This window comes from Stegostoma tigrinum, chromosome 19 (assembly GCF_030684315.1).
Source record: "Stegostoma tigrinum isolate sSteTig4 chromosome 19, sSteTig4.hap1, whole genome shotgun sequence".
In the NCBI taxonomy this organism is placed as follows: domain Eukaryota; kingdom Metazoa; phylum Chordata; class Chondrichthyes; order Orectolobiformes; family Stegostomatidae; genus Stegostoma; species Stegostoma tigrinum.
In genome coordinates, this window is record NC_081372.1 from 31,754,602 (window position 1) to 31,779,939 (window position 25,338).

Sequence of the window (25,338 nt, forward strand, 5' to 3'; positions counted from 1 at the left end):
TGAATTACACATTGCGGAATTCCTAGCATCTGACCTACTTTTGTAGCCACGGCACTTATATGATAACCTCAGATTAGTTTTTGTGGACAATGGTAAACCCCAGGATGTTGATAGAATTTTCTCAATCACTATTCTTCTATAGTGTAGGATTGAGCAATGGTGATGCCATTGCATCTCAAGTGATGATTCATGGATTCTGTCTTGTTGAAGATGGCATAAAGGCCACGTCCTATAATTTTTCTTTATTTTGGATTGTGGATCAAAGTGGGAAAAATAGGTTTGCTTTAAATCATGAATATGGAACAAGCCATTACACTTTTAAAAACATGTTACTGGACTCATTCAGTAAGTTGCATTCACATGGTTGCTATGCCTAAGTAATGGGGGAAGATGCCTAAGACACCATAGTACCTTGGATGTATGTACAGAGCAAATGTTGTTCAGAGACAGATTGATGACTCCTATCCTCCACAACTGGGTCTTGACTGCAAAAACCAATCAACAAAGTGACAACAACTTTCTGATTCACCATCGGTCAGGTGCGCAGAGAGTGCATGAAAAATACAAGGCAGCACAGAGAAACGGTCTCTCAAACTCTTTCTCTGTCTGCTGAAGTAAAATTTAGAAGATAGTTAGCTATTCTCCCCCATCAGATGTTGTAAACTGTTGCCTTTTAGCAGTGACTGAGTGACTGAACATTTACTGTGGCAATTTCTCTGTGTCAGCATTCAAGATCTGAGGGATCTCAATAAAGAATGAGAAACTCAGAGATCAGAAGGACCTGGGAAGCAAAAGCCAGCCTCAATGAATCCTATGGATTGATGCCATTGAACTATGTTTCCTCTTATCTTTTCCTTTTTCCAAAACAGTCATTTGTTTGTCTGTAGCTGTCTGTATGCGTATATAGGGATTTAAGAAGGCGTTTAGAAATTTAGCTGGCAGAGTTTTATGTGTTGGTAATTCATAACTTGGTTTTGATCCGAATTCATTTATTTACTGTAAATATTGGTTTCTTCTTAAATGCAAAAACCTGGTTAGAGTTTTCTGTTAACCTGAGATCACCAGACATGAAAATTCAGGACTTTGAGTAACTTGATTAAATATTTGATTCTTATGATTGTCCTGGGAGTAGTGGAGGTCGAATAGCAGAATACCTTCCCGATCCTGTTGTATTTGAACATGGACATTTCTGTATCTGAGGAATCACAAATGTTGCTGAACATTTTGCAATCATCGGTGAATATCCTCACTTTTGACCTTGTGATTGATGGAAGGTCATTGATAAAGTAACTGAAGATGGTTGGGCCTAGGACACTACCTTGAGGAACTCCTGCAGATGACTGACCTCCAACAACCATGGCCATTTTCCTATGTCCCAGGTATAAGTCCAACCATTGGAGAGTTTGCCAACTAATACCCATTGATTCCAGTTTGGTAGGGCTCCTTGATGCCATTGTCAGTTGAATGCAGCCTCGATGTCAAGGGCTGTCAGTCTCACCTCACCTCTGGAATTCAGCCATTTTGTCCATGATTAAATTAAGGCTGTAATGAGGTCAGAAGATGAGTGGCCCTGGCGGAACCCAAACTGGGTGTTATTGAGTAGGTTATTACTGAGCGGGTGCTTCTTGAAAGTACTGTTAATGACACATTCCAGCACTTTACTGAAAATTGAGGGTAGACTGATGGGATAGTAACTGGCTGTTTGGATTTGACCTTTTTTTTGTGTGCAGGACATACCTGGGCAATTTTCCACATTGTGTAGATGCTGGTGTTGTAACTGCACTGGAAGAGCTTAGCTAAGACAACACAAGTCTTCAGTACTGTTGTTGAAATGCCGCCAGGGCTTGTAGCTTTTGCAGTATCCGGTGTGTCCAACCATTTCTTGCTATTATGTGGACTGAAACGAATTGGTTGAAGACTGGTATCTGTAATGCTGTAGACCACTGGAGGAGGCTGAGATGGATCATCTATTCAGCAGAGACAACAAAGATTTGTATATGTCATTAGCATGTGTTACAGGGTTAAAAGAAACAGCTGGTTCGGTATTGCAACTAAAAAACGGCCTTGGGAACTGCTTGAGACAGCCTCCAGGTGGCAGAGTTGTCCCTGACAAATTTAAATGAAATTTAGAAAGCCAGGTGAATTGAATTGGTAAGTAATTTGGGAGTGGAATTGCCTGCCAAAGCTAAGAAGGTTGAAATGATCAAAGATTTTAGTAGAAATGGGAGAGAGATTAGGTATCTGGGTAGGGAAATATCAAAATCGACCGATTACTGAGTCATAGTTAAAGCAGTTTGAACATGAGAAGTAAATGTAAATGTTGGAGATAGCAGAAAAAGACAAACAAAGAACAGGAAAAAAATGAGGAAAATGAGATGGAAATGAAAAGATTGGAAATGGGAAATTATCATTCATACTGCCAAAAGAAATAGAAGAGAAAGAGACAAAGCATAAATATAAGCTTTAAACACGCATTATAATTTTATAAACTCCCTTTACATGCACATTGACAAACAAATAGGAAAAATAGATGATTAATAGAGACAGGAAAAACTCAATTCTGATTTTGGGATGGTCTTAAATCAGATAGCCAAGCCATTGGTATTTATTTGTCTTTCTCTGGAATTGTCTATGGTTTTTAAGAAGTACAGAATGATTCACTTGGCTAGTGTCTCTGATGTATCAATTCAAAAGTCACATCTCACAATAAAAGTACTGGAAAGGTTTTCTTAAAGAGTGAGCAGCAGAGAGCGGGCATCATCAGTAGAGAGAACAGCAGCACACCCTACCATGTCTTTCTCTGTCTGTATGTCTCTCTGTAACTTGTTTCCAATTCTACCTGCTCAGTTGGCTGAGAACTAATCAGCTTGACTTGTAAACAATCCCCTGGCTCCTGGTTGTCTGACTGCAGTTGATAAAACCCATAGCCAGAAAACAGACTTCATATCGGTATCAAATTTCTACTGTGAAATTATGCAGCTATCCTGGTAAATCCTTGTGTTTTGTAAAGTAATTTTTTTTTCCTTACGGTTCACAGTTGTTTTTTTTTAAAAACTCAGAAATAAAAGACACAGTTCTTACAAGCTACAGTCCTTAAAAAAAAGAAGCAGATTATCACCACCTTTTCAAGGAATTAAGGATGGACAATAATTTTTGGCCCTGCCAGTAATGTATAAATTGTAATGTAAGAACATATTGGCACTGTCACATCCAAAGACTGTAATTATTCAATAAGGAAGCTTACAATCCTCTTCCAGAAGGCAATTAGAGAAGGTAAAAATAAATGCTGGCTTTGCCAGTGATGTTTATATCCAATGAACAAATAATAAAACACTCTGTTTTATATTTTGATATTTAGAATACTCAATTTTCTTTAACTTGGGTTAGTACTTAACATTTGTTTATTTGATTATCTTATTTTAATTGGTGCATGTTATGCTTTTCATTTCAGTAAATGTCCTGAAACAGCAACATTTAGAAAAAGTTCTCAAGCGTAAACAAGACAAAAAGAAGATTATAGGTGTAGCAGGAGAGAATGGGACTCAATCTGATTATACTTTCTCTGGAAGCAATTCAACAGAGTTGCTTCAAATAGAAACATTACCATCAAAAAGAGGTAGGGTGACAAACTACCCTCTGTAACAAAAATGTAATAGAAATGTAACTGAAGTTAACAAGAGAATATTTATAATTTTATCAGAAGAAAAGAATAAAAAATATGCCATTAACCCTGTCATTCCTTATCTGCCACCACACATTAGAGGTGATCATTTTTAACTTATGGAAATGGGGTGCATGAAGCTCCGAAACTCATTCTGATGTAATGACTGCCCCGTTTGAGTGAGTACCCATTCCACATCAGTTTGGTTGGGTTCTTCAAACTGGTGGCCAAAGTGCTGCTTTTGTATCAAAGAATCTATTTATAATATACTGATTGGAAAACTGTGAATTAAGGTAATTTTGAGACATGAATGGACAGTGTTGTGCTACACACTCCATACATGAGCATTTAGCAGTGATCACCCTACCCAGTGGTTTGTGAAGGAAGCTCTACAGCCCCTGCTGAAAGAAATGGTTCTGATATTGTAAAATGTCACTATGATGAGACAGATTATAAGCGATGCTTCTGGTCCCACATGAATCTTAGGGCCCACCATCAGAATCTCTGTGACCCACTTCCTATCCCACCTCTGACAGTTCCCTCAATTTTAGTTACGCAAATGACATGGATTTTCCACTGAATATTTTGGATCATCAACACGATCCTCCCTAATATTGCTTTTCTAGCATCTACCCAGGGTTAACCGTGACCCCGGGAAATCTTTCCTGTGATTTTTACATCAATATATTCATATTTCTGAATTGGAGGAAAAGATGTAGAATGAACAGCAGCCTTAGCTTCTTTTGAATAATTGCAGTGAAAGGCCCAGAACGGAAAAAATCACCTGATAAGAATGTGGCAAATAAAATGAAAGAGAGATTGAGCATCACTGCAAATGAAACCGGAAGAATATCACAGATGAAAAATACGACACAAACTTTGCCTAAAAACAAAAGAAAAAATGTCCAAGACAAACGAAAGGAAGAACCTGTGCTTGAAGAATTTCCTGCCAAGGGTGAGGAATTCCTGTATAATTTTAATATTTATTAAAACTGCAATACATAACATCATTTCAGCAATGAAGTTTCACAAAGTGTTTGAGATGGATTTAACAGGCCCATGCCTGTGTGTTTGAAATTGTGCAGCACGTAAAATTCAGCAAGTGTCCTTCCTGCCAACTATATGTCCGCTCCTCTTTGTTTGATATTTTACAGGGGTGGGAGAATATGGGCGACATGTATGGGCATGGTTGCTGAAGCCCTTAAGTAGCCAATTAAAGGCTATTTGAGAGCCTCATCCTGTCTCTGCCAGTATTTTACACATGGTGGGAGCAGACAAGTCGTACAGGAAGCATCAGTTGCATGGGTTGGTGCTGGGCAAAAGTCATTGGTTAAGTTTGGATATCTGTACCTCAACACAGTTGCAGATATGAACCCTGCAAGCTCCAACCTCCATTTATGTTGATTTGCTTTTGATACAGCTTTCCAAATGTGTCTTCAGTTTATCATTTTTGAGAAACACATTCTCCAGATTGGACGATATTCCAGGCTTTTATCGTTTTGTGACTTAAACGTACTTTATTGCATTGAGTTGAATTTTCTGATTCATCACAATCAATCACATAGCATTATGAATTAATTGGATGGGGCTTTGGGCAGGGAGAATAACATACCTGTATGGTCTTCTCTCCATTCATATTACGTAATGTGTATGAACGTTTATCAGTAAGGAGAATACTAAACTATAAAATTATTTTCTACACATTGTTTATGTACAGGTTGATATTTTTAAGCTCTAAAGGCAGTGGATATGGTGTTGACAGTATCACTTCATGCTTCTACCTCCATCCTGTCTCAGACTACTTCCCAAAACTCGCAATGGCAATGTGCAATGGCTGCTCTCCTCCAAGTGACAGTTTGTCAGTTCGATTTGTAGGAAAGCCTAAACAAGGCTTATAGTCCAAGCCACCAGAGTTGGTTTTGGAACAAGATATCTAGCTGGGTGGCAGACTGATAAGGTGTTGGCCAGTCAGGCTACAGGCCTTCTCTGCAGTCTAGTTTCAGTCCAGCCTGTCCTGTGGCAGAGCAACCCTCTGCTGAAAATGTGGCAGATTGTTAATTCTGTTCTTCAGTTTAAGTATTTGGAAGTTTTTGAGAGGTCTTCATTATCTTTTGCTGCTCTTTCCATCAGAAACTTGTAATATATCCTGTTGCCGCTTTGGAGCTCAAGAATCTCCAACAACAACAGTCTTCCCTGGCTGATATCCTTCAATGGTGTGCCCAGCATTTGCGCATTAACAGGCCAATTCTGTGAGAGTGATTGTTCCCCAAACAGTGTAAGCTATTGTTGTGCTTTTGAGCCATGATATCCGAGTCATACTGAACCTTAGGACAATAAAATCATACACTACAAAGATGTGTTATTTTGAATCCATTTTGTAATAATAAACTAAATACTGTCAGCAGCACATAAATACTTAACTCATATAAATGATGTTCTTCTGTCTGGAGGTTTAATTTTTGTTAATACTACTTCCTGTAGTATTGGCTGAGTTGTTTCAATACTTTGTTAAAATAAAGACCATTGTCATGACATTGCAGGATCTCAGTTCAAGTGCCAGTTGAGTACTGCTGCAGATATAATAATTCTAATTGACGGATCTTGGAGTATTGGCAGAGTAAACTTCCGATTGGTGCGTCAGTTTTTGATAAACTTAATTACACCTTTTCATGTTGCTATGAATGGAATAAGAATTGGTAAGTACTGTGCTGATGCTTAACCTGTAATACTGTGGTTTGGCTAGTTTTCCTTTGCTGTTTTAACAAGGGGAAGACTTAATTTATGCATATAGTCAGGAACAGTAATAATTTGTAAAAGGTATGTTTCCCGGAGCTTCATAAAGAAAGATTAGAAGTGATCTCTGTCATGCAGATATAGTCTCAGTAGTTCCACTTCTCAGAGGGAATTATGATTTATGATCATGTGGAAAAGGTGGTGGCCTAGTTTGACTGCAAGAAACATTTGATCCATCTGTTTGAAATTTTCATAACTATCATTAACAGGATAATCACATAATGATACCTGCTCCAGACCAAATTGCCCCCCCACCCCAGTTGAATGTACATTCCTGTATCAACCCCAGAGGTCCAAGCATTTCAGGATCATGCCATGTCAGTAGTTAGCTGGATGGAAACACAGGCAAAAGATGATGCTATAATTTTCATTACATTTTTGTTGGTTTTAATACCCACCTCCCATGGGCTGTAATATTCAAACATGTAAACATTACTTCTAATGAATTCTGAGAAATTCCTTTCTTTTGGTTGCATGTCATCTCTGTGTTAATGTAATGTAATAAATCTGCAGCCAACATCTATGCTGAAGTTTCATAGAGTAATCTGTTATGACCCTTCAATATAATTGGAGGAGAAGGCAACAACAAGGGATGCAAGAAAACCCAAAACAATGCCAAACTATTAAAAATCTGTAAATTCAAAAAGTACTCTTCTAGTCTGTGCTTAATCAACTCACTGAGACTGCAGTAGTGATGCTAAAATTAACCGCAGCAGCTTTGAGTAAGAGTGCAGAGAAAATAGCAGGATACTTTCTCTCAGTCCTAAGTTGTTTAAGATTAATTATTTAGTAAAGATAAGGTTCAGTAATGTCAGGTTTAACTGTTGTATCATTTCACTGCACTTACATGCACAGGAAGACTACTTAACCAAGGTATTGGAGTGCTGCTTGCATACACGCAATGGTATCCTAATTATAATGCCTCCAGGGAGCTGATAAGTTATGATGAAAAGACAAAATGATCTCCGTGCACTGACTGAGTCACAGGAACATTTATTCCATCAGGCAATGATAATATAATGGTTATGTTACTGGACCAGTAATCCTGATAACTGGTCTAATGACCTGGGGATGCCAAGTTCACAATTCCATTAGGGCAGCAAGGGCATTTAAATTCAGTTAATTAAATAAATTTAGTAGCAGAAGTCATGTAACTACCAGATTATGATAAATCTTAATCTTATCCACTAACGTCATTTCGAGAAGAGAATCTACTGTCCTAACACTATCTGATTGATATGTGACTATGCAATCTACATGTGACTGACTTACATATGACTTTCTGATTTCTGTGTGACCCTGAGTCAACAGAAATGAAAACTTAGCAGATCTGGCAGCATCTGGGGATCGAGAAACAGAATTAAAGTTTCAAGTCCAATTACCTTTCTTTGAAATAGTTCTGAAAAGGTTTTCCGTCACTCTCTGTTTTTATTTCAGATCTCCAGAATTCAGTGTTTAGCTGTTATTTCAGGATTAAAGGAAAAAGTGATTGATTCTGAATGCCTTTATGAGATAGCTAGTAAACTACTCATTAAGGGAAAATCAGAATGGCCAGTGACGTCCATAAGTGTCATTTTGTCTGTAAGTTAATAAAGAGAGGAAGGTTGCTTACCAGCCCCTCCTCTAGGCTGGTCCAGCCTGTGACACCCACATCTCATGAACTAATTTTAAAAATGCAAGATAACATCTGATAGCCAGTGATATCCACCCTGATTATTCAAGATGGTTATTCTTACAACAGGTTTAACTCAGTACAGTGGTGAACCAAGGACAGAGTGGGACCTGAATACTTACTCTACCACAAATGAGGTTCTAGAAGCAGTTCAAAAACTACACTACAAGGGAGGCAATACTTACACAGGTACATAGTGGTTCATAGTACAATAAAGGCAATTTGAATGTTTATTTTAGGTTAAATATTTGGCAAGTTATAAAAATCTTTGAAGACAAGACTTCTTGACTTTTTATTTGCTTTGCTGGGACTTTAATATCACTTATTATTTACGCCAGCACATAGTAAAGGTTAGGCACTTTGGTCATCTTCAAAATGATTTAAAATTCTTGTTATTTTTGCCTATCAATTTAACATGTTGGTTTGCACTATATTTCTGCTTTTAGTATTTGTGTGTTGAGGATCAGTAGCTTTAACACAATGCCTTTTTAAAGTGTTAGACATGAACTGAGCTGAGCAGCGTGATAGTCTTCTCGTCATGCTGAATGATTGGTTCCATATAAAAAGAATTTGGCTGGAATCTTTGCAGGTCTTATTGAGAATAAATACATTGGGTAAAACAAACCATGATTTGCCGTGAATTATGGAAATTATGAGAACCAGTTAGCTCAGTTGGCTAGATAATTGTTCAGAATAATGTCAATAGTGGGGTTTGATTTTCAGTCTGCTTGAGGTAGATGTGGCCCTTGTCTCCTTCCCCTGCCCTGACAGTGGAAGACAATGCCAATGTACCACCACACAAAATTTTCCAAGAAACTAGCTCATGATGTAACTGCAAAAATCATTTGGCCAAAGACCTGTCTTCAAGTATCATACCAATATCAATACTGTCATTTGGTACATTATATACCTGGGTCTGGGCAAGGTTCCTAAGTGGATTTATTTAGTTGTTCCTGAAGTCTGTAGAGAGTACCTCCACCTTGAGGTACCTTTTGTTGTCTCTCACCTACATTGGCAGCATCCACCATTTCTGGTGGGACACCCATGGCCTTTGCTATCTAATCAGTTCTTGCTCTTGCAAAACCCTCCACTATCCTGATTTAAAAGATTGTGCAAGTGCTTAGGACTCAGACACCACTGATAAGGGCCCATATGTGGTTCAAATGCCCAAGAATCGTCTAAACTGGTAAGATTTCCATTCAGTGTGCTGCCCAACTCTCTTTCACTGAGACAACCCTCTAGGCGAATCATTGTAATTCTTCACTACCATCTTTGTGTAACTCGCCAGCCCATCTTATCTATAAATGTCAGCAGCACCAAAATTATACTTGGGTTCAGGAGAGCATATTTGGATTAATTGAAAGACTTATCACACTAAAGAGATACATCAGCTGGGTTGATGAATGAAGAGGTGAAAAGTCTTAGTCTCAGTAATCTCTGTGACTTGTAGTAAAAAACATCTCTTAAAATAACAGCAAATCATTAACCTAAAATGTTAACCATATGTTCATTTTCCCTACCTAAAATGTTAACTATTTCTTCTTCTCCATAGATGCTGCTTGACTTTGTGTTCCCAGCATTTTATATTTTAGTATCAGATTTCCAGAATCTGCAGTATTTTGCTTTTAATTTGCTGATCTGTCTTTGTGTGATTTACCATTCCTCTATCCATTATTCTTATCCATCTCATGAGATCAATGACATATGCCATCTGCCACCATATGATTCCTCAGCAACACTGACAGATTTCATTTTTGAGTTGTCCTGATATTCAACTCCATCCAGATTTCACTGGATGCTTTAACAAGCAAATCTATTTCTCCTTTAAGTTAGAAAAGATTGCAAGTGTCAATGATTATTACATGCCAGTATCTCTCCTGGCCGCCTTACCCATCAGCCTCTTCTGCCTCCATCACTGCTTCTAATTTCCAGTCTCCTTGTAATTTTGAGTGGTTAGCACTGCTGCCTCACAGTGCCAGGGACCTGAGTTTGATTCCAGCCTTGAGTTACTGTCTGTGTGGAGCTTGCACATTCTCCCCATGTCTGCGAGGGTTTCCTCTGGGTGGTCCGGTTTCCTCCCACAGTCTGAAGATATACAAGTTAGGTGGATGGGCCATGCTAAATTGCCCATAGTGTCCAGCGTGGAAAGTGCAGGGATAGAGCCTGGGCAGGTTTGCTGTTAGGAGGGTTGGTGTGGATTCGATAGGCCGAATGGCCTGCTTCCACATTGTAGGGATTCTATGATTCTCTGGTATGAATTTTCACTCTCCTCCATGATCTTTACCTATCTTATGATGAACATTTCAACCTCACCCCTAACCCCTAGCTTTTAATGAAATGAGACATGATGCTGAACTGTTTTGCTCCCTTCACCTCGAATAGTTTGAATGAGGAGGCTTCCCCCACTTCCCTACAGTGGAACCTTTCTCCTGTCTTTACAATTACTATTCCATGAGCACTTCTCTTTCTTGCTTTCTGCCCTCAAACTGTTTCTGATGAAAGATCAACTTATGACATTATCCTAACCTTCCTCGCTCCAGCATTGCTACCTGACTTCCTCAATTTTTGCCATATTTTCTGTGTTCTATTTCAAATAATACTTTGTCTGAAAGACAGACCTTCTAACTTCCCCATTTGATGCTGTAGTGATCAGCCCAAGTCTGAGTTTTCTATTTATCAATTCTGTGATATCAGTCTTTGACACTTGTGTACATATATTTACATATTTCAATGAATGAATTTCTTGACTATTGTTTCTTCAGCTCTTGCTTTGAATCATATTTTCAAAAATACCCTAAAACCTTCAGCTGGGGCTAGACCAGAAACTGCGAAATATTTGATTCTGCTTACCGATGGAAAGTCACAGGATGATGTCAGTTCACCAGCTCAAAACCTGAAGAATGCTGGCGTTGAAATATTTGCTGTTGGTGGGTATAAATAATTTGTCATTTGTACTGAATGGGTAAATTTGGCATTGTATAAGTAGATTTCAACTCTGTGGCCACTTTACACTAATTCTGAGTGAAATTGTGACTCATTCCTCTGTGATGGTCAGGGAGAAACGCTGGCTAAACATATTCAGAACTGTGCCTTTTTTAATCTTTTGAACGTTTAAACCACGTCATGGCTTTGTTAAATTGTGTTTTACATTGTACAGCTGACTAGCTCAAGGTCTTATTTTAACTCAGTGAGAATTGGATTGGATGGGTCAAGGTAAGGGAGGAAGCAAATCTGAGTGACACTGCAGCTATTATCAAGAGATTGTATTTCCATTCACATGATTTTCTTTTGGCGTTGCTGGAAGAAGAATCAGATGGGTACCTCCCTCCAGGTCAGGGCAAGGAGCGAGATACTGTTACCTCGCACACAATGGAGTATCCCCAAGAAGAATAATAAATCTGAATGGAGGTAGCTGCAAGGGCGAGTGCTGGTAACAGCATTCCCAAGATATAGAGACAATGTGGCTGTTGTGTCAGCTGTTTTACTACTTTTTTTTGCCTCTTAAGTTTGCTTTTAGTGGTTTGTGAAACGCTTGTTTTGCCACGATAACAAATGTTTTTTGGTGTAATATTGTTGGAGAGAAAATTTATACTGAGGAGGAATGGCTTTATTTAATACAATAGGAGAACAGTGCAAATGACCAATTAAAATAGAAAGTAACCAGGCTGCTTAGGCACTTGCATCATTGGGATGAAAGAGTGGAAAAAATAGGTGGGAAATTGAATAGATCCTTTCTGGCCCTTTTTTTCATTTAAATTACAGAGTATCAGACACTATTTTGCAGCGTGTGATTTTTTTCCAGTCCGTTGACTGGTCCTGGACTTCCTCCACATAATGCTAAATGTTCAGGCCTCAAATATTACTTTTCATCCCATAGAAACTTAACCAGTGTAAAGAGTACTTCAGATGTTGAGAGTTATGGATTGAAACTCCGTTGAAGAATTTGGATGTGAACGTGCAGATTGAAGGCTGAAGGGGTGCTGTATTATCATAGGAGCCACCACAAGGTTGAGGTATTAAACTGAGGTTTTTTCTACTACTCTAGGTAGATGTAAAATATCTTGGAACAATTTGAAGAAGGTTGATGTAGTCGTCGCTATGTTTTGGCCAACATCAATGCATCGAACAACATCAGCACCCCATTTCCGCCAATTCAAAGCAGAGATTTTGGAAGTTGTTTGTGTTACAGAGTGACATTTAGACACTGCAATGTTGAATGATCCACAAAACACTTCCTCTGTTCCTTAAAAAATGTTTGTTGTTATTGGGATTTTTTTAGGTGTGAAGAATGCAGATGAAGCTGAGTTAAAACAAATTGCATCTAATCCACTTGAACTTCATGTGCACAACGTGCTTGAGTTTAGTCTTCTTGACTCACTCAGTAAACGACTCACAAAGATTCTTTGTGGACAGATCAAGACAAAGGCTGTCAAAGTGAAAAGTAATAATTTAAATTAATTGTGTTTTTCAAAAGATACATCTTATTCTGCTTTGCTGCGCAAACCTGTTGTCAATGTGATGTTCTCTGGTAAACATGATTCTATCTGTGCGTAGACTGAGTGCAAGAATTCTACTTTGACCTTCTCATTATTCACATCCCAGTCTTAAACCCAGTGCAGCTGCTTCATTTACATTGAAAGCTCTCAATGGCGCCTTTCAAATATCATTGCACTTCTATCTTAAGTATGCAAAAGGAAGTCATGATTTAATTAGAAAATATGGCTTGCAGATGACAAATTGACATGACTTCTAAGCAGTGTTCTTTATTATTAGCAGTACACAGGACAGAGAAGGATATTGGCTGTTTGGATCATGGCTGTAGCAAATTCTTCAGTCCCAGTTACTGACAAGGGGAAATCCTGGTGGTATCTGGATCAAGTGCTAGAAAAAGCATAAGTCTTTGATTCTGCTGGGCAAGGACATACAATTCTGTGATGAGGGGTTATGTTGAGGCATTCCCACGTTCTCTTTTGAATTTAATCCTCTATTTATGGTCCTCCCTTTTGCCTAATATGTTATGGTGTGAGTTTTGCTATAATGTCCAAGAAAGCACCAAAAGGAAATTAACTTCAAAGGGAACCTCATTCTATGTGTCTTGTGCAGAATTGAAAAAGCATGTCACATTATCACTTTCTGGCTATTTCAAGCCACATTTTGTTGATGCACCTGCCCTGGCCATGCAGGTAGCCTTGTGCCGAAGACTTGCATTGCAGGTCTATGGTCTGGGTCTATGGTAGATGAGGTGGAGTGGATCTGCTAGAATATTAGGCCCATGGTATTTTACATTTCACTATCCTTGAATGGATCAAAAATGATACTTAGTGTGAAAGTGAGTATTCTTAATATTACGACTCGGCCCATATTAAAAGTGTGAAAAATATCATTTGGTCCTTCTCCCTCTGGGCAACCATAATTTAATGTTGTGTGACAAGCCTCTAAATAACCTAGCCTGTGAAGAGGACAAAGCATTTGACTGTGATATCCCTGCGGGTTCTGAAATAGAAAATTGAGATAGAGTAGATCTGCCATCCACTTATATTGTCCTTTGCACTTTTGGAAATCCCATGATCAGGCCAAATTGCCAATCCTGGGCTGGAATTACTCCCTTCAGGCACAATTGGCCTGTATACTAAGTGACGTAGGAGGAGTTTTGCGCTGCATCATGTCACTCATTTTGAGGACTTTGGTAATATTTCAAACCTGTAATTGAAGTGCAAAATCAATCAGGAATGATTTAAATACTTCCATCCCCATCACAGGCAACAGTGGCATCAGGGATTTATGGCATTCCTACCTTCTGTTGGTGCCATAGACTAAACTGAAAAATATATATTGTGCAGCAGTGGATAACATGCAATTTGCACGTGCATTATGAGTCAATTATGAAAGTGCGGGAATTTGTTATGTAAGTGAAAGGGTCAGAACCCTGGAGGTTCTGAAATGCACCATATATTTGGCTATTGCTCCTGCTGGCACTATACCATAGATCTGTCGTCTCCATTATACCATGAATTCTGGGGTCTTGAATCATTTCAGCAGAATAAACTTTACATGGGAGTTGAGTTCAAATGTTAATGTTGGACATTATGGATTATCACAATAATGTCAGTTCTGAATTATCACGTGAAATGACACCAGCTGCATTGTCATAAGGATTTTTGATGTTGAGAAATTAATATAACTAGTCTGGGATTGTTTTACTGACCCAGTGCTTGTATTTATAGGTGGGCCTGTTTGAAAATGACACACCATTCAATTAAAAAAAAAAATCAGTTGTTAAATGCAGGGATTACAGGAGATTAACATAGCTGAGTGTTTCATGAAGTTGTAAATAATCAGACCAGATATGTGATAATGGCTGTAGCATATAGTGTAAATAATTAAGTAAGAGATCACACTAGGGAACCAACAGGAGAATATCATGAAATTCTTTTTAATGCAGTTGTTTGCCCTATTAACAAATAATATGGAAGGTGTAAACATTGTACAACACCTTTTCATTGACAAGGATAGAAGGTATTGCTACTAATATTAATGACTTTCCATGTATTGCTTTCAAGCAAGATTTCTCGGTCAAATATTAATTGGTTAATATTCCCAGTTATAGCCTCAAAGTATTCTAAAGACACCACTCTTTAGTGGGAATAATTGCTTATCTCTGCAATCGGGAAAATTATTCACAGATCTATCAGATGAAGGTTAAGTCATGACCGGAAACAGTAGCTAGTGTGCGTGGCATTTGTGAAGCTGTTCACCTGCAATGCAGTGGCAACAAGTCACTCCTGATTCAACCAGTTTCTATTAATCTGATTGTAATGAGGAACCTTGAAATTGTTGAAAAGGAGAAAGGTGAGTGAGGTTTTTGTAGGTGGTTTAATGTATTTTGGTTGCACAAGCATTAAAGAAGGCAGAGGAAAAAAATAACATTATAGTTTGATTTCTTTTTTCTGATGTTGTTTCTTATTTCTACCGTCAGGTGAAAATGAAAAGTCTGACAGTGGTACCATTTTATATCCAACTCCAACAAATCTAGTTATTTCTGATGTAACAGCCAGGAGTTTCAAAGTCAGCTGGACACATGGACCAAAGAAAGCAAAACAATACCGTGTTGTGTATTATCCAACGAAAGGAGAAAAACTAGAAGAGGTATTTGGCTCAAATACTATCTTACTGACGATATAGCACAGACGACAGAACTGAATAAGCTAATGTTAGTAGAGAATGGAGGATAATAGTTTGTTAATGGCTTCAGAAAGATCAAGTTTAGAGCTGTCAAAGTAATGGAGTGGGGGATAATTTCAATAGCAAATTGCTAAATTGGAGATTAAGCATCCGATATTACAGAAATGCATGTAGATCATCTTAATGATTGATATCTAAATTACAAGCTCAATTTAAGGACAAATTGAACATCAAAATTGTAAATCATTACATATTTACCTTGAGAACCATGATCAGGGAGGAGAAAGCATAAAATTGGGAATTATCAGACTGTTCTGTGGGTCAGCAATCCAAGGCTTTGATTTACCTAGGAGACATCATGATTCATTCAAAACCAGATATTGAAGAGCCTGCAGATGGACCAAATGAACTGGTGGAGAAATAAAGTAGCATGTTATCACTGTGCTGGTGAAAGTTGACCCCATGGCATTTGTCGATGTTGCACAGAGATAACATGTGGTTGAGAAAGTAGTAAGGACCCAAAATGAATTCTTGGCAAACTCCTGCAACAATGGTAGGTAATGAGAAGAGAAGCCATTGTTGGAGTTCATGAGTCTCACTTCATGAGATATTCGTGAATGGAACTAAGTAATGTGAACATAACCAAGGAGGGGTGTTAGGAAAGTTTGGTATTTGCTAACTGTATCAAAGGTTGCTGAGGGACAAGAAATAATAATGCACTGTGGTAACTGTCACAGAGTATTATTTATGAATTTCATTATTGGTAATTTGGTGCTGTGGCATTGATTGATTCTTGATTTCGAGGGATGAAGTTTCCTTCAAATAAAGAAAAAACATTTTTTGAAATGAAACGTCAGAATTGAATTAGACAACTGTAGTAAAGTAAAAAGAGTTTGTGATTTTTAAGAGAAGATAAGATATTGAAAATTTTGGTAAAAATAAATCACGTGCAAACAAATTCATTCTGTGGAAATGAAACTAATTGTCCAATTTGCAAACTATTTTCTGATGGGGATATTCATAAGCTGAGAAGGAGGTCAGCCTGCTTCTGGCCCAGTCCAGCACAGGATGGCTAGATTGTAATGGGGTTGGGATGAGACAGTGCAATTATAGAAATCATAGAAGAGGCGTGAGCAAGTTACAAAGCAAAATAGTAACTAATTCATTTACTACTGGCCTTCCTTGTGGTGTAGAAGTCAAAATAGAGCTTTGCAATCACATTGATTTATGGATGGCGGATATGAAATGATTTGTTTTTTTTAAAACTTTGACTTGTGAGGTGTTTTTGAATTTCAGGTGATTGTGGATGGAACAGTTTCATCTGTAGTTCTGGAGAATTTATACTCTCTTACTGAATACCAAATGGCAGTATTTCCTATCTATGAAGGCTTTGTTGGTGAAGGTCTCCGGGGCATTGGAAATACATGTATGTTATAGAAAAACCTCGCTAAAGAGTTCTATTATGAGATATTGTTTAGATTTTAAATAAGGCATCATATTGATGGCTGCTATCTTGCATCGTCATTAACCATTAATATGAGAAGAAATTTTAAGAGATTAAGTAAAAGCGTATTCTTCATGTGGTCTGTAAACTACTTCACCTTACTAATTTGAAGGCATTCTTCCACATCTTCTTCAGTAAGAAGACTCCTAGTTCTAAACATGCCCCAGTTATCTTTCTGTTTAACTGAAAACCATGTTTCAATACACATTTTCAATTTTTCATGAGATCAGCAGTTCCCCGGAAACCATTAGCATTAATCCTCTAAACCAAACACGCACTTGTATGTTGATTTTAAAACAAAAAGTTAGTTTATTTCTCTGTTCTTTATTTGATGTTGTATTTCACAGGATGGATCACTGTCCTTTAGTTTTTCTGTTTATATCTCTGAAATTACTTGGAGGATGCTGGACTAATTTGTTTATGACAGTCTTGATTAAAGTTAGCAGTTTTACCTTACATTCCTGTCGGAAATTATCCATCCCTGAGCTGAGATGCATCACAATAATGCAAGACACAAATGCCTCATGGTGCTTGTAGTCTCACTTGTTGGCCTCCTGTCCTCATACTTAAGGATTGGCCTTCCATAATAATTAATGTTCCCTGTGGGTCTTTGTGCAACATGTCATTGCCACTTCTATTTTAACTATCTCAGAGTGGTTATAAACTTTAGTCACAGCATTCCTTTAAGTCTTTTAACATGGCAAGTTGTCCCTTAAATTTTTTGGTTTTATCTCAAGTGTTTGAGTATATTTACATTTGGGAATCCTCATGAATCTTGCAACATGATGCCATGAAACAACAGAGCATGTTTCTATGAAAGACGACATAATGTTAGGCCTTGTCAGTAATTGAACACAACTATATTTGGTACCACTGTACAGAATTTAATTTTCGTCCTTAATACTTGCATCCAAAACCATGTCTTAACAGTAAACAGATTTAAAATTAGTTAAAATAGTCTAACACTCCTGGTTCCTTGAATGCTAAAACAGATTAGTTGTTCCATTTGAACATTTTGTATTTGACCATTATACACTGTTTTAATCCTATCAATAACATGCTAGCTCACTCACTGAACACTTCTTTCAACCTCCAATCAGCTATCCGCCCCCTTCTCCCAAGATTAAAAATGATTGGATGTTGCTTATCACTCATCTAGGTGTAAGTACATCAACTTTTTGCCCATTGCCTGGTATCTTTAACTCTCTCCACAATAACTCAGAGTACAAGTAAGATGCAACTTAATGGGTTTTAATGACTAACTCTCAAAACATTTTTTTATCCAGGATTATCTCCTTTGATTTATTTGTTAAGTATTGTAGCTAGGAAATTATTGTTGCTGATATTTGTGAAAAAACACAAGCTTATTTTTTTGTCGATAATAAAATGTGAGGCTGGATGAACACAGCAGGCCAAGCAGCATCTCAGGAGCACAAATGTTTTATCAAAAGCATTAGTTCATTTGAAATTGATGGGTTAGCTCCTACGGTAAATAGCAGATAAAGAATGCCATATAAATATTTTAAATATTTACTGTTGATAACCATTATTGACAGTTTTTAAAGTTTTGGTTTTGAAAAATATCTTCATTTTCAGCATCTTTCCCCTCACTGAATAATGTTACAATCTATGATGTCACACATGACAGTATGAGAATTAAATGGGAGCCTCAAGAAGGAGCCACTCAATATATGATCCTGTATGAGCAAGTTTCTAATGATGGAATGGATGAAGGAAAAGAGGTATTTTCTGTTAAAGAAATGGGTTCATTATGTTCTGCTTTTATGTTACTAGAAAGTATTTAATATTTTATTAAGTAAGCTCACATTTTAATGAAAATGCTGATTAAAATTTGGATCTGATCTAAGTTTGATATTTTGAAACTACAATAACTCTCAAACTGATGAATGTATATTTAGATTAGTTTCCTGTAGGATGGTGATATGAGCTCTGGAGTGGAGAGGAGCCCTTTCCATTTTGATAGACAGCAGAATTTGAAGCTAAGTTAATGTGCCCTGTTTTTACACATCTCCTAGTTGATGATTCACTTGTCCACGATAACAAAAGAGCTCCCGCTACACTGCTTCAAACTTAATAATGTCAAAGCTTTGAATTGTGTTGTGTCTTTAATTTAAGAAATTATCTGAAGGCACTTCACTGAAGAAATAAGATCGATCCCAATCAGCCTGTGTCAGTGATATTGATTGACAAAGAACACTCACTATGAGAATAAGAAGACTTGGCATTCTTCTTTGAATAATGATCCACCAGTGCCATATTGAGTATCATATTAAAATGGAAGGAAAGATGGGAACAGGATCAGTCTACAAAATCTGCTAAACTTGTTCTGCTATTTAATTAAATAATGCTGATCACCACTTCAACTCTAAAGTTTAATGTTTATTTATATTAGCAACTAATTTTAAAAAACTGTTCAAAAGAGGCAAGTTGCTGTTTAAGAAAAGTAAGTTAAGCTTCTTCTAGCTTAAACATAACTATACACATTCCCTGAGAGAGGTTGTAGCTAGTTAATACCTAACTAACTTAACCCTGTTTCACTTTGTTAGCAGAGTTTTCCACTGAGTTAGAATTCTCAGATCTTGTAGTACAGTGATAGTGTGCCTACCACAGAGCTAGGAAGCCCTAGTTAAAGCCCTGCCTGTTCTGGTCATGTGTTATAATCTCCATGAGCAGGTTGATTTTAGAATATAATCTGTATAAGTGCAGACATGGGGCTTTGTGACACTGTGTTCAATACCCTGCCTCTAGATCAGAAGGCCTGGGTTCAAACCCCACCTGTTCCAGAGGTGAGTCCTAACATGTCTGAACAGATTGATTATAAATATCTGTAAACACAGAGGTATATCAATGCTCTCTGATGAAGGGTCTAGGCCCGAAACGTCAGCTTTTGTGCTCCTGAGATGCTGCTCGGCCTGCTGTGTTCATCCAGCTCCACACTTTGTTATCTTGGATTCTCCAGCATCTGCAGTTCCCCTTATCACTGATACAAGTATATCAATGCTGCTTGGTTACAGTGATCTGGCAGTGGGTGGGGGGGTCCAGTTATTGAGCTCCACGTAAGTACACTGACCTCAGTAAGGCTAGGAAAAAGGTAGTACATAGGCAACATGAGGAGCCGTACATTAAATTCAAAATCAAAACCTGAAATCTCTAGATTATTATTTAAGCTATGTGCAAATTTCTGTAGTGTAAAGGAGATTAGATAGTTAAATCCAGGGCTTGAAGGTGTGGGAGAGTGGGTTCTGATTCATGGGGCACTAGCATCAGCACCAGGGAAGATGGGGGTTGTATGTCGAAATTGACCTCACCAGAACGAGGCTGGGCCAGTGTTCTAGACAGTCCTGTAATTACTATAGGGAAGTAGAAAAGGCATTAGACCTTAAGGTATATTAGCATAATTAGGCCATTCAGCCCAGCGGGGTTCTCTGCCATTCAGGCATGGCTGATATGTTCTCAACCCTGATATTTTTGCCTTTTTTCTTCCTCCCCAGAATGTTCTACCTCCTTACTAATCAAAAACCTATCTATCTATGTCTTAAATGCACTCAATGACTTGGCCTCCATAGCCTCCTGCAGCAATGCGGTCCACAGATTCTCACCACTCTCTAGCTGAAGAAATTTCTCCTCATCTAAAGGATTGTCCCTTCACTCTGAAGCTGTGCCCTTGGGTTCAAAACTTTCTTACTACTGGAAGTATCTCTCCAAGTCCAATAAATCCAGGCCTCTCAGTATTCTGTAAGTTTCAATGAGATCTCCCCATCATTATTCCAAACACCATCAAGTGTTGACCCAGAGACCTCAATCGCTATTCATATCACAATCTCTTTATTTCCACAATCATTCTTGTGAACTGCCTCTGGACCCCCTTAAAGGTCGACACATCCTTCCTTAGATAAATTGAGGAGTGCAGGGTGGTGAATGTTGTCGATATGGACTCTAGCGTGGCCTTTGACAGGGTAAGCTCGAAGGTGAAGTCGCATGGGATCTGCAGTGAGCTGCAAAGATGGATACAGAGCTGGCTTGGCCATAGAAGACAAAGACTTGTAGTGATTTTCTGACTGGAGATCTATGACCATGGGAATTAAAGTTGGAACCCTGTTGTTTGTAAGATTTATAAATGACTTGGAAGAGGATGTGAGCTGTCTGATTAGTAAAGTTGCAGGCAACATAAAAATTGGGGGAGCTGTGGATAGTGAAAAATTTTGCAGAGGATACAGTAGGATGTAAATGGATTGCAGACTTGGGTGGTGAAATGGCAGATGGAGTTTTATCTAGACAAAAGTGAGGTGATGCATTTTGGAAGATCTAATGAAAGAAGTATATAGCAAATGACAGAACCCTTAATAGCATCAACATGCAGAGGGCTCTAGGCATACAGATCTGCAGTTCAGTACTTACAGAAACCATAGAAGCTGAATATGAATGAGGATCATTCTGGCATTAATAAGGAATTCAACAAGCAATGATTCATTGTAATTGGCAACTTATCACTGACTACTGAAAAACTTGTGATCTATCAAAAGTGTAGAAGATGGAGTGAGATGTTGCCGACATCGATGTGGGCCTCTCTAAACTTAGCGTCCAACTCTGCTACAAATCTCGTGATAGCCCATGTTGCTCAGACCTCTATAAGATTCCACCGATACTTCTCCAATATCTCTTTTATACTGCAAAATAGAGTCCCTGTGACCAGTGTGCTTATCTCCACACTTTTCTGTTTTTTTTCCTTCTGGAACACTGGTGGAAATTATTTATAGGCCCCCAAACAGCATTGATAATGAAAATCAGAGTGTAAATCAGGAAATTAGATGTGTGTAGCAAGGATTATACAGTAGCGATGGGAAATCTCAATCTACTTAGTGGATAAAACTAATTAGTACTGTTGTTGTGGAAAACAAATTCTGGTAATGTATGGAAGATAGTTTCCTAGAGCAATACATTAAGAAACAAACTGAGGAATGGGCTACTCTGGATCTTGTATTGTGCAATGAGGAAGGGCTAATTGATAATTTTTCTTGTAAAGGAATCTTTAGAAAGAGTTCAATGAGAAATGAGGATCTTATATCTGCAAATCTTTAAAAATAACATCTGGAGTCTTTAGATTATGAAATTCTGATCCTCTTTCTGACAGATCCCAGAAAACTGACGGGACCCTTTTAAAAATTTAGCCTTGGCACAAAGCAGATTGTTTGGATGCCTCAGACCTCTGCCCAGGGATGGAAAGCCTGACTCTACCTTGCATCCAATCCCTTTCCAGCTCATAATTTTTGAATGTGAGGCTGGAATAATCTGTGAAAATGCTTAGTGTTTGAAAAGCAGTGGATTTATATAAATTTACGTTATATGTATGGGCTGTAATATTAGGTTTACTGTAGCTTCTGAAGCATGACAAATATTATGTATTACTTTCAACATATAAAACAATAAACTGCCAGAGCTGGAGAAAGATTATCTACACTTTAATGATTAGCAATTGCCACTGTTGTTTCAAAACAATTTTTTTCTGCTCTGTATTAACAGGTGAGAGTTGATGGTCAGTACACTGATATTGAAATAGAAGGTCTCTCTGAAAGTGCAGAGTACGTTGTAACAGCTTATGCTTTATATGGAGAAGAAACAAGTGAACCAGTAACTGCACAGCAAGCAACACGTGAGTTGAATCAAGCTTGTTTTTGGTCCAGCTTGTAAATTGTATAAGTGGTATGCATAATAGTATGTACTATCCCTGCAGTTTTGCTAGAATTGCTTATACCTTGATGTTTCCCTGAATCATTTCCTGAGAGAATAGATTGATATCTCGTTCCAAGTGTCTGGACAGTCCCAGTAATAAGCAACGGATTCAGGAGAAGTAAAATAGGAACACCGTTCAATCACTATGAAATGTCCCTGGATTCAGTCATAGAAATTTGCTTTGAGAAAATCTTACAATCATTTGGTCAAAAGATGCACTCATCATGTCAGGGAGTGTGTCATTCATATGTTTGGTGGAACACGTCAGTTGCACAAATGCTCTGGATGCTTAAATGATAAGGTTTTCACCTATCATAAACGCACAATGTCTGACAATATATAATTCAGTCTCGCAATTCACAGCTATTGAAACCTAGATACTTAGAATGTTGGTTTGACAAATTTGACTGTCAGGAGTTGAAGATTATTTTATTGTTGAAGAAAGTGCTGGGTGGAGACAACAGGAGTAACCTGTGTGCTGACAGTAGATAGACAGTGAGCCTCTACTGTCTTGGAGAAGCATTGAGAATGCCAGGTTCTAATCAGTAGTGTTTTACACTGTCCACTTAGTTCCAAGATTAGGTAGGAACAAATTACTTCAGATGTTGGAATCTCTACTGAAAACAACAAATGCTGGGGCTCTGAGTGGGTCAGCCAGCTTCCATAGAGAGGGAGCAAGCTATCATTTCGACACTTCATCAGTGCTGATGTGAATTGTAGAGGGGACAACATTTATGCTATAATTTGGAGGGGTCAGTGGGTGTGGGGATAGTAGGTGTAGGGTGCTGGTAGAAAAATAGATGTTGCTAGTTCCAAAAGATTTGCTTATCAGCATTTCTATCTGGGAATATGGCCCTTGTAATTCATGCTGCTTTGGTAATGAACTTGAGACAGGAAAGTACAGAGGAAGACATTGTGACATGGTATTACAGCCAGAGGATCAGCATGTTTAAATGGCTACCCTTAGGTATCTTCTAGGATTACAGGCTTAGTTAAAGGCTTATTATAGTTGTTTTTTACAGTTATTAGAGTCATTATATTTTACTAATAAGATGCTTATTCAGTTTGTTTCATCAATGTTCAAAAAAAACCCAAAAAAGCACATTTTTTTTAAACAAACTTTTGATCTAAACAAACTTGAGGATCTGCAGCGAATGGCTGAGGTTTTTTTAATTCTAAATTCAGAAGTTAAAAAAGTCTGTGTTTTAGAGGTTTTTTTGCATTGCGAAGGATTTTTTTTTGAAAAACCAAAGTTTTTTTTTAAAAAGTAAGGTGTTCTGTTTTTGTTTTGGGGATTTGTACACATGATTGGCTTGGAGAAAGCATTTTTGTCTTTGAGGAATTTATTGATGATCCGTTTCTTTCAATTATTCAGCTAAGTGGCTGATTTTTTTAAAGTTTTAAACGTGCGATATAATTTTTTTCTATTCTAACATTACTGTCTGTGGGTTTTGATGGATAGTTTATTTTATATGCAATTGAAACATTTTTTTGGGGCTTATTAAGAGCAAATATGAGGTACAGAGTGAGATGTCTTGCAGATTTAGAAAAGTTATTACACAGCAAGATCAGTCAGATCGGTGACTGTTGGGAAAGGTCAGGAGGTAGGTCAAAAGTCTCCAGTGGCTATTTCTCTACCACAAAGATATTCAGTTTTTTGAATTATAGAGGAAAATGGAAGAAACTTGAAAATAGTAATTTCTGGTTTACTCTCATTGCCAAACTCAAACAAGGGAAGGAACAGAAAGTTAAAGGAGGTAAATCAATGGCTCAAAAGCTGGTGTATTGTTTAGGGTTCAGGCTTTTGGACAATTGGAATGTCTTTTGGGATAGAAAAGACCTGTTCAAAAAGGATGTTCCTAACATAAAATGGAAAGGGACCAATATCTTCGCAGGGCAATTTGCTCATTCTTTTAAGGAAGACATTATACTGATTGAAAGGGGCAAGGGAAAGATTGAAAGGAGGAATCCCAAGTTACAGTGCAAACAAAAGGATTGATGGGGAAGGTGCTGAATGTGAGGAAACCACATCATTTAGAAAAGAAAGACAACAGAGCCAGAGTATGAAGTAATTCCAAAGAACTAAGTTGCATTTATTTCAATGCAAAGTGTCTTACAGGTAAGGCTGATGAACTCATGGCATGTTCAAAAACATGGAATTGGGACATCATTGCGATTACTGAAACTTGGCTGAGAGATGGACAAGACTAGCAGCTCAATGTTCTGGGCTTCAGATGCTATAGGAAAGATAGAAGAAGAGGCAAGAACAGGCAGGGGGCTGGTGGTGGCATTTTTGATAAAGGAATAGTTAAGGATGTAACTCCCAAAGGTATCTCTGAAAAATCATCCAGTGAAAATATATGGGTAGAAATTACCCATCAGGAAGGGAAGATCACTTTGATGGGATTGTACTATGGGACCTCCAATAGTAAGAGGGAAATTGAGAAACAAGTATGTAGGGAGACCTCAGGTATATGGAAGCATTATAAGGTTTTAATAATGGGGTATTTTAATTTTCCAAACATTGACTGGAGTTACCATTGTGTTCAGGGACGGTGAAGAATTTGTTAAATGTGTTCAAGAAAATTTTTCTTTCTCAACATGTGGATGCTCCTACTAGAGAAGGAGCAAAAATAGACCATTTTGGGCAATAAAGCAGGGCAAGTGATTGAAGTAAAAGAGGGGAACACTTTGAGCCTAGTCATCAGCGGTTATGGAAAAGGATAAGCCTTCCATAAAAGTTTAAGTGTTTAATTGGAGTAAGGAAAATTTCAG

General features: G+C 37.9%; 1 protein-coding gene across 1 annotated transcript in view; it reads left to right on the plus strand.

Moving 5' to 3' along the window:
• The window catches only part of LOC125461646 (collagen alpha-1(XIV) chain-like), a 143,349-nt gene that overhangs the window by 25,152 nt on the left and 92,859 nt on the right, over positions 1-25,338 (plus strand). The window contains exons 5-14 of the mRNA XM_048550601.2: positions 3,452-3,616; positions 4,419-4,616; positions 6,202-6,357; positions 8,196-8,315; positions 10,889-11,053; positions 12,406-12,567; positions 15,103-15,272; positions 16,605-16,734; positions 18,409-18,554; positions 22,354-22,483. Of these exons, the coding sequence (XP_048406558.2) occupies positions 3,452-3,616; positions 4,419-4,616; positions 6,202-6,357; positions 8,196-8,315; positions 10,889-11,053; positions 12,406-12,567; positions 15,103-15,272; positions 16,605-16,734; positions 18,409-18,554; positions 22,354-22,483 (1,542 nt within the window). The remainder of the gene's footprint in view (positions 1-3,451; positions 3,617-4,418; positions 4,617-6,201; positions 6,358-8,195; positions 8,316-10,888; positions 11,054-12,405; positions 12,568-15,102; positions 15,273-16,604; positions 16,735-18,408; positions 18,555-22,353; positions 22,484-25,338) is intronic.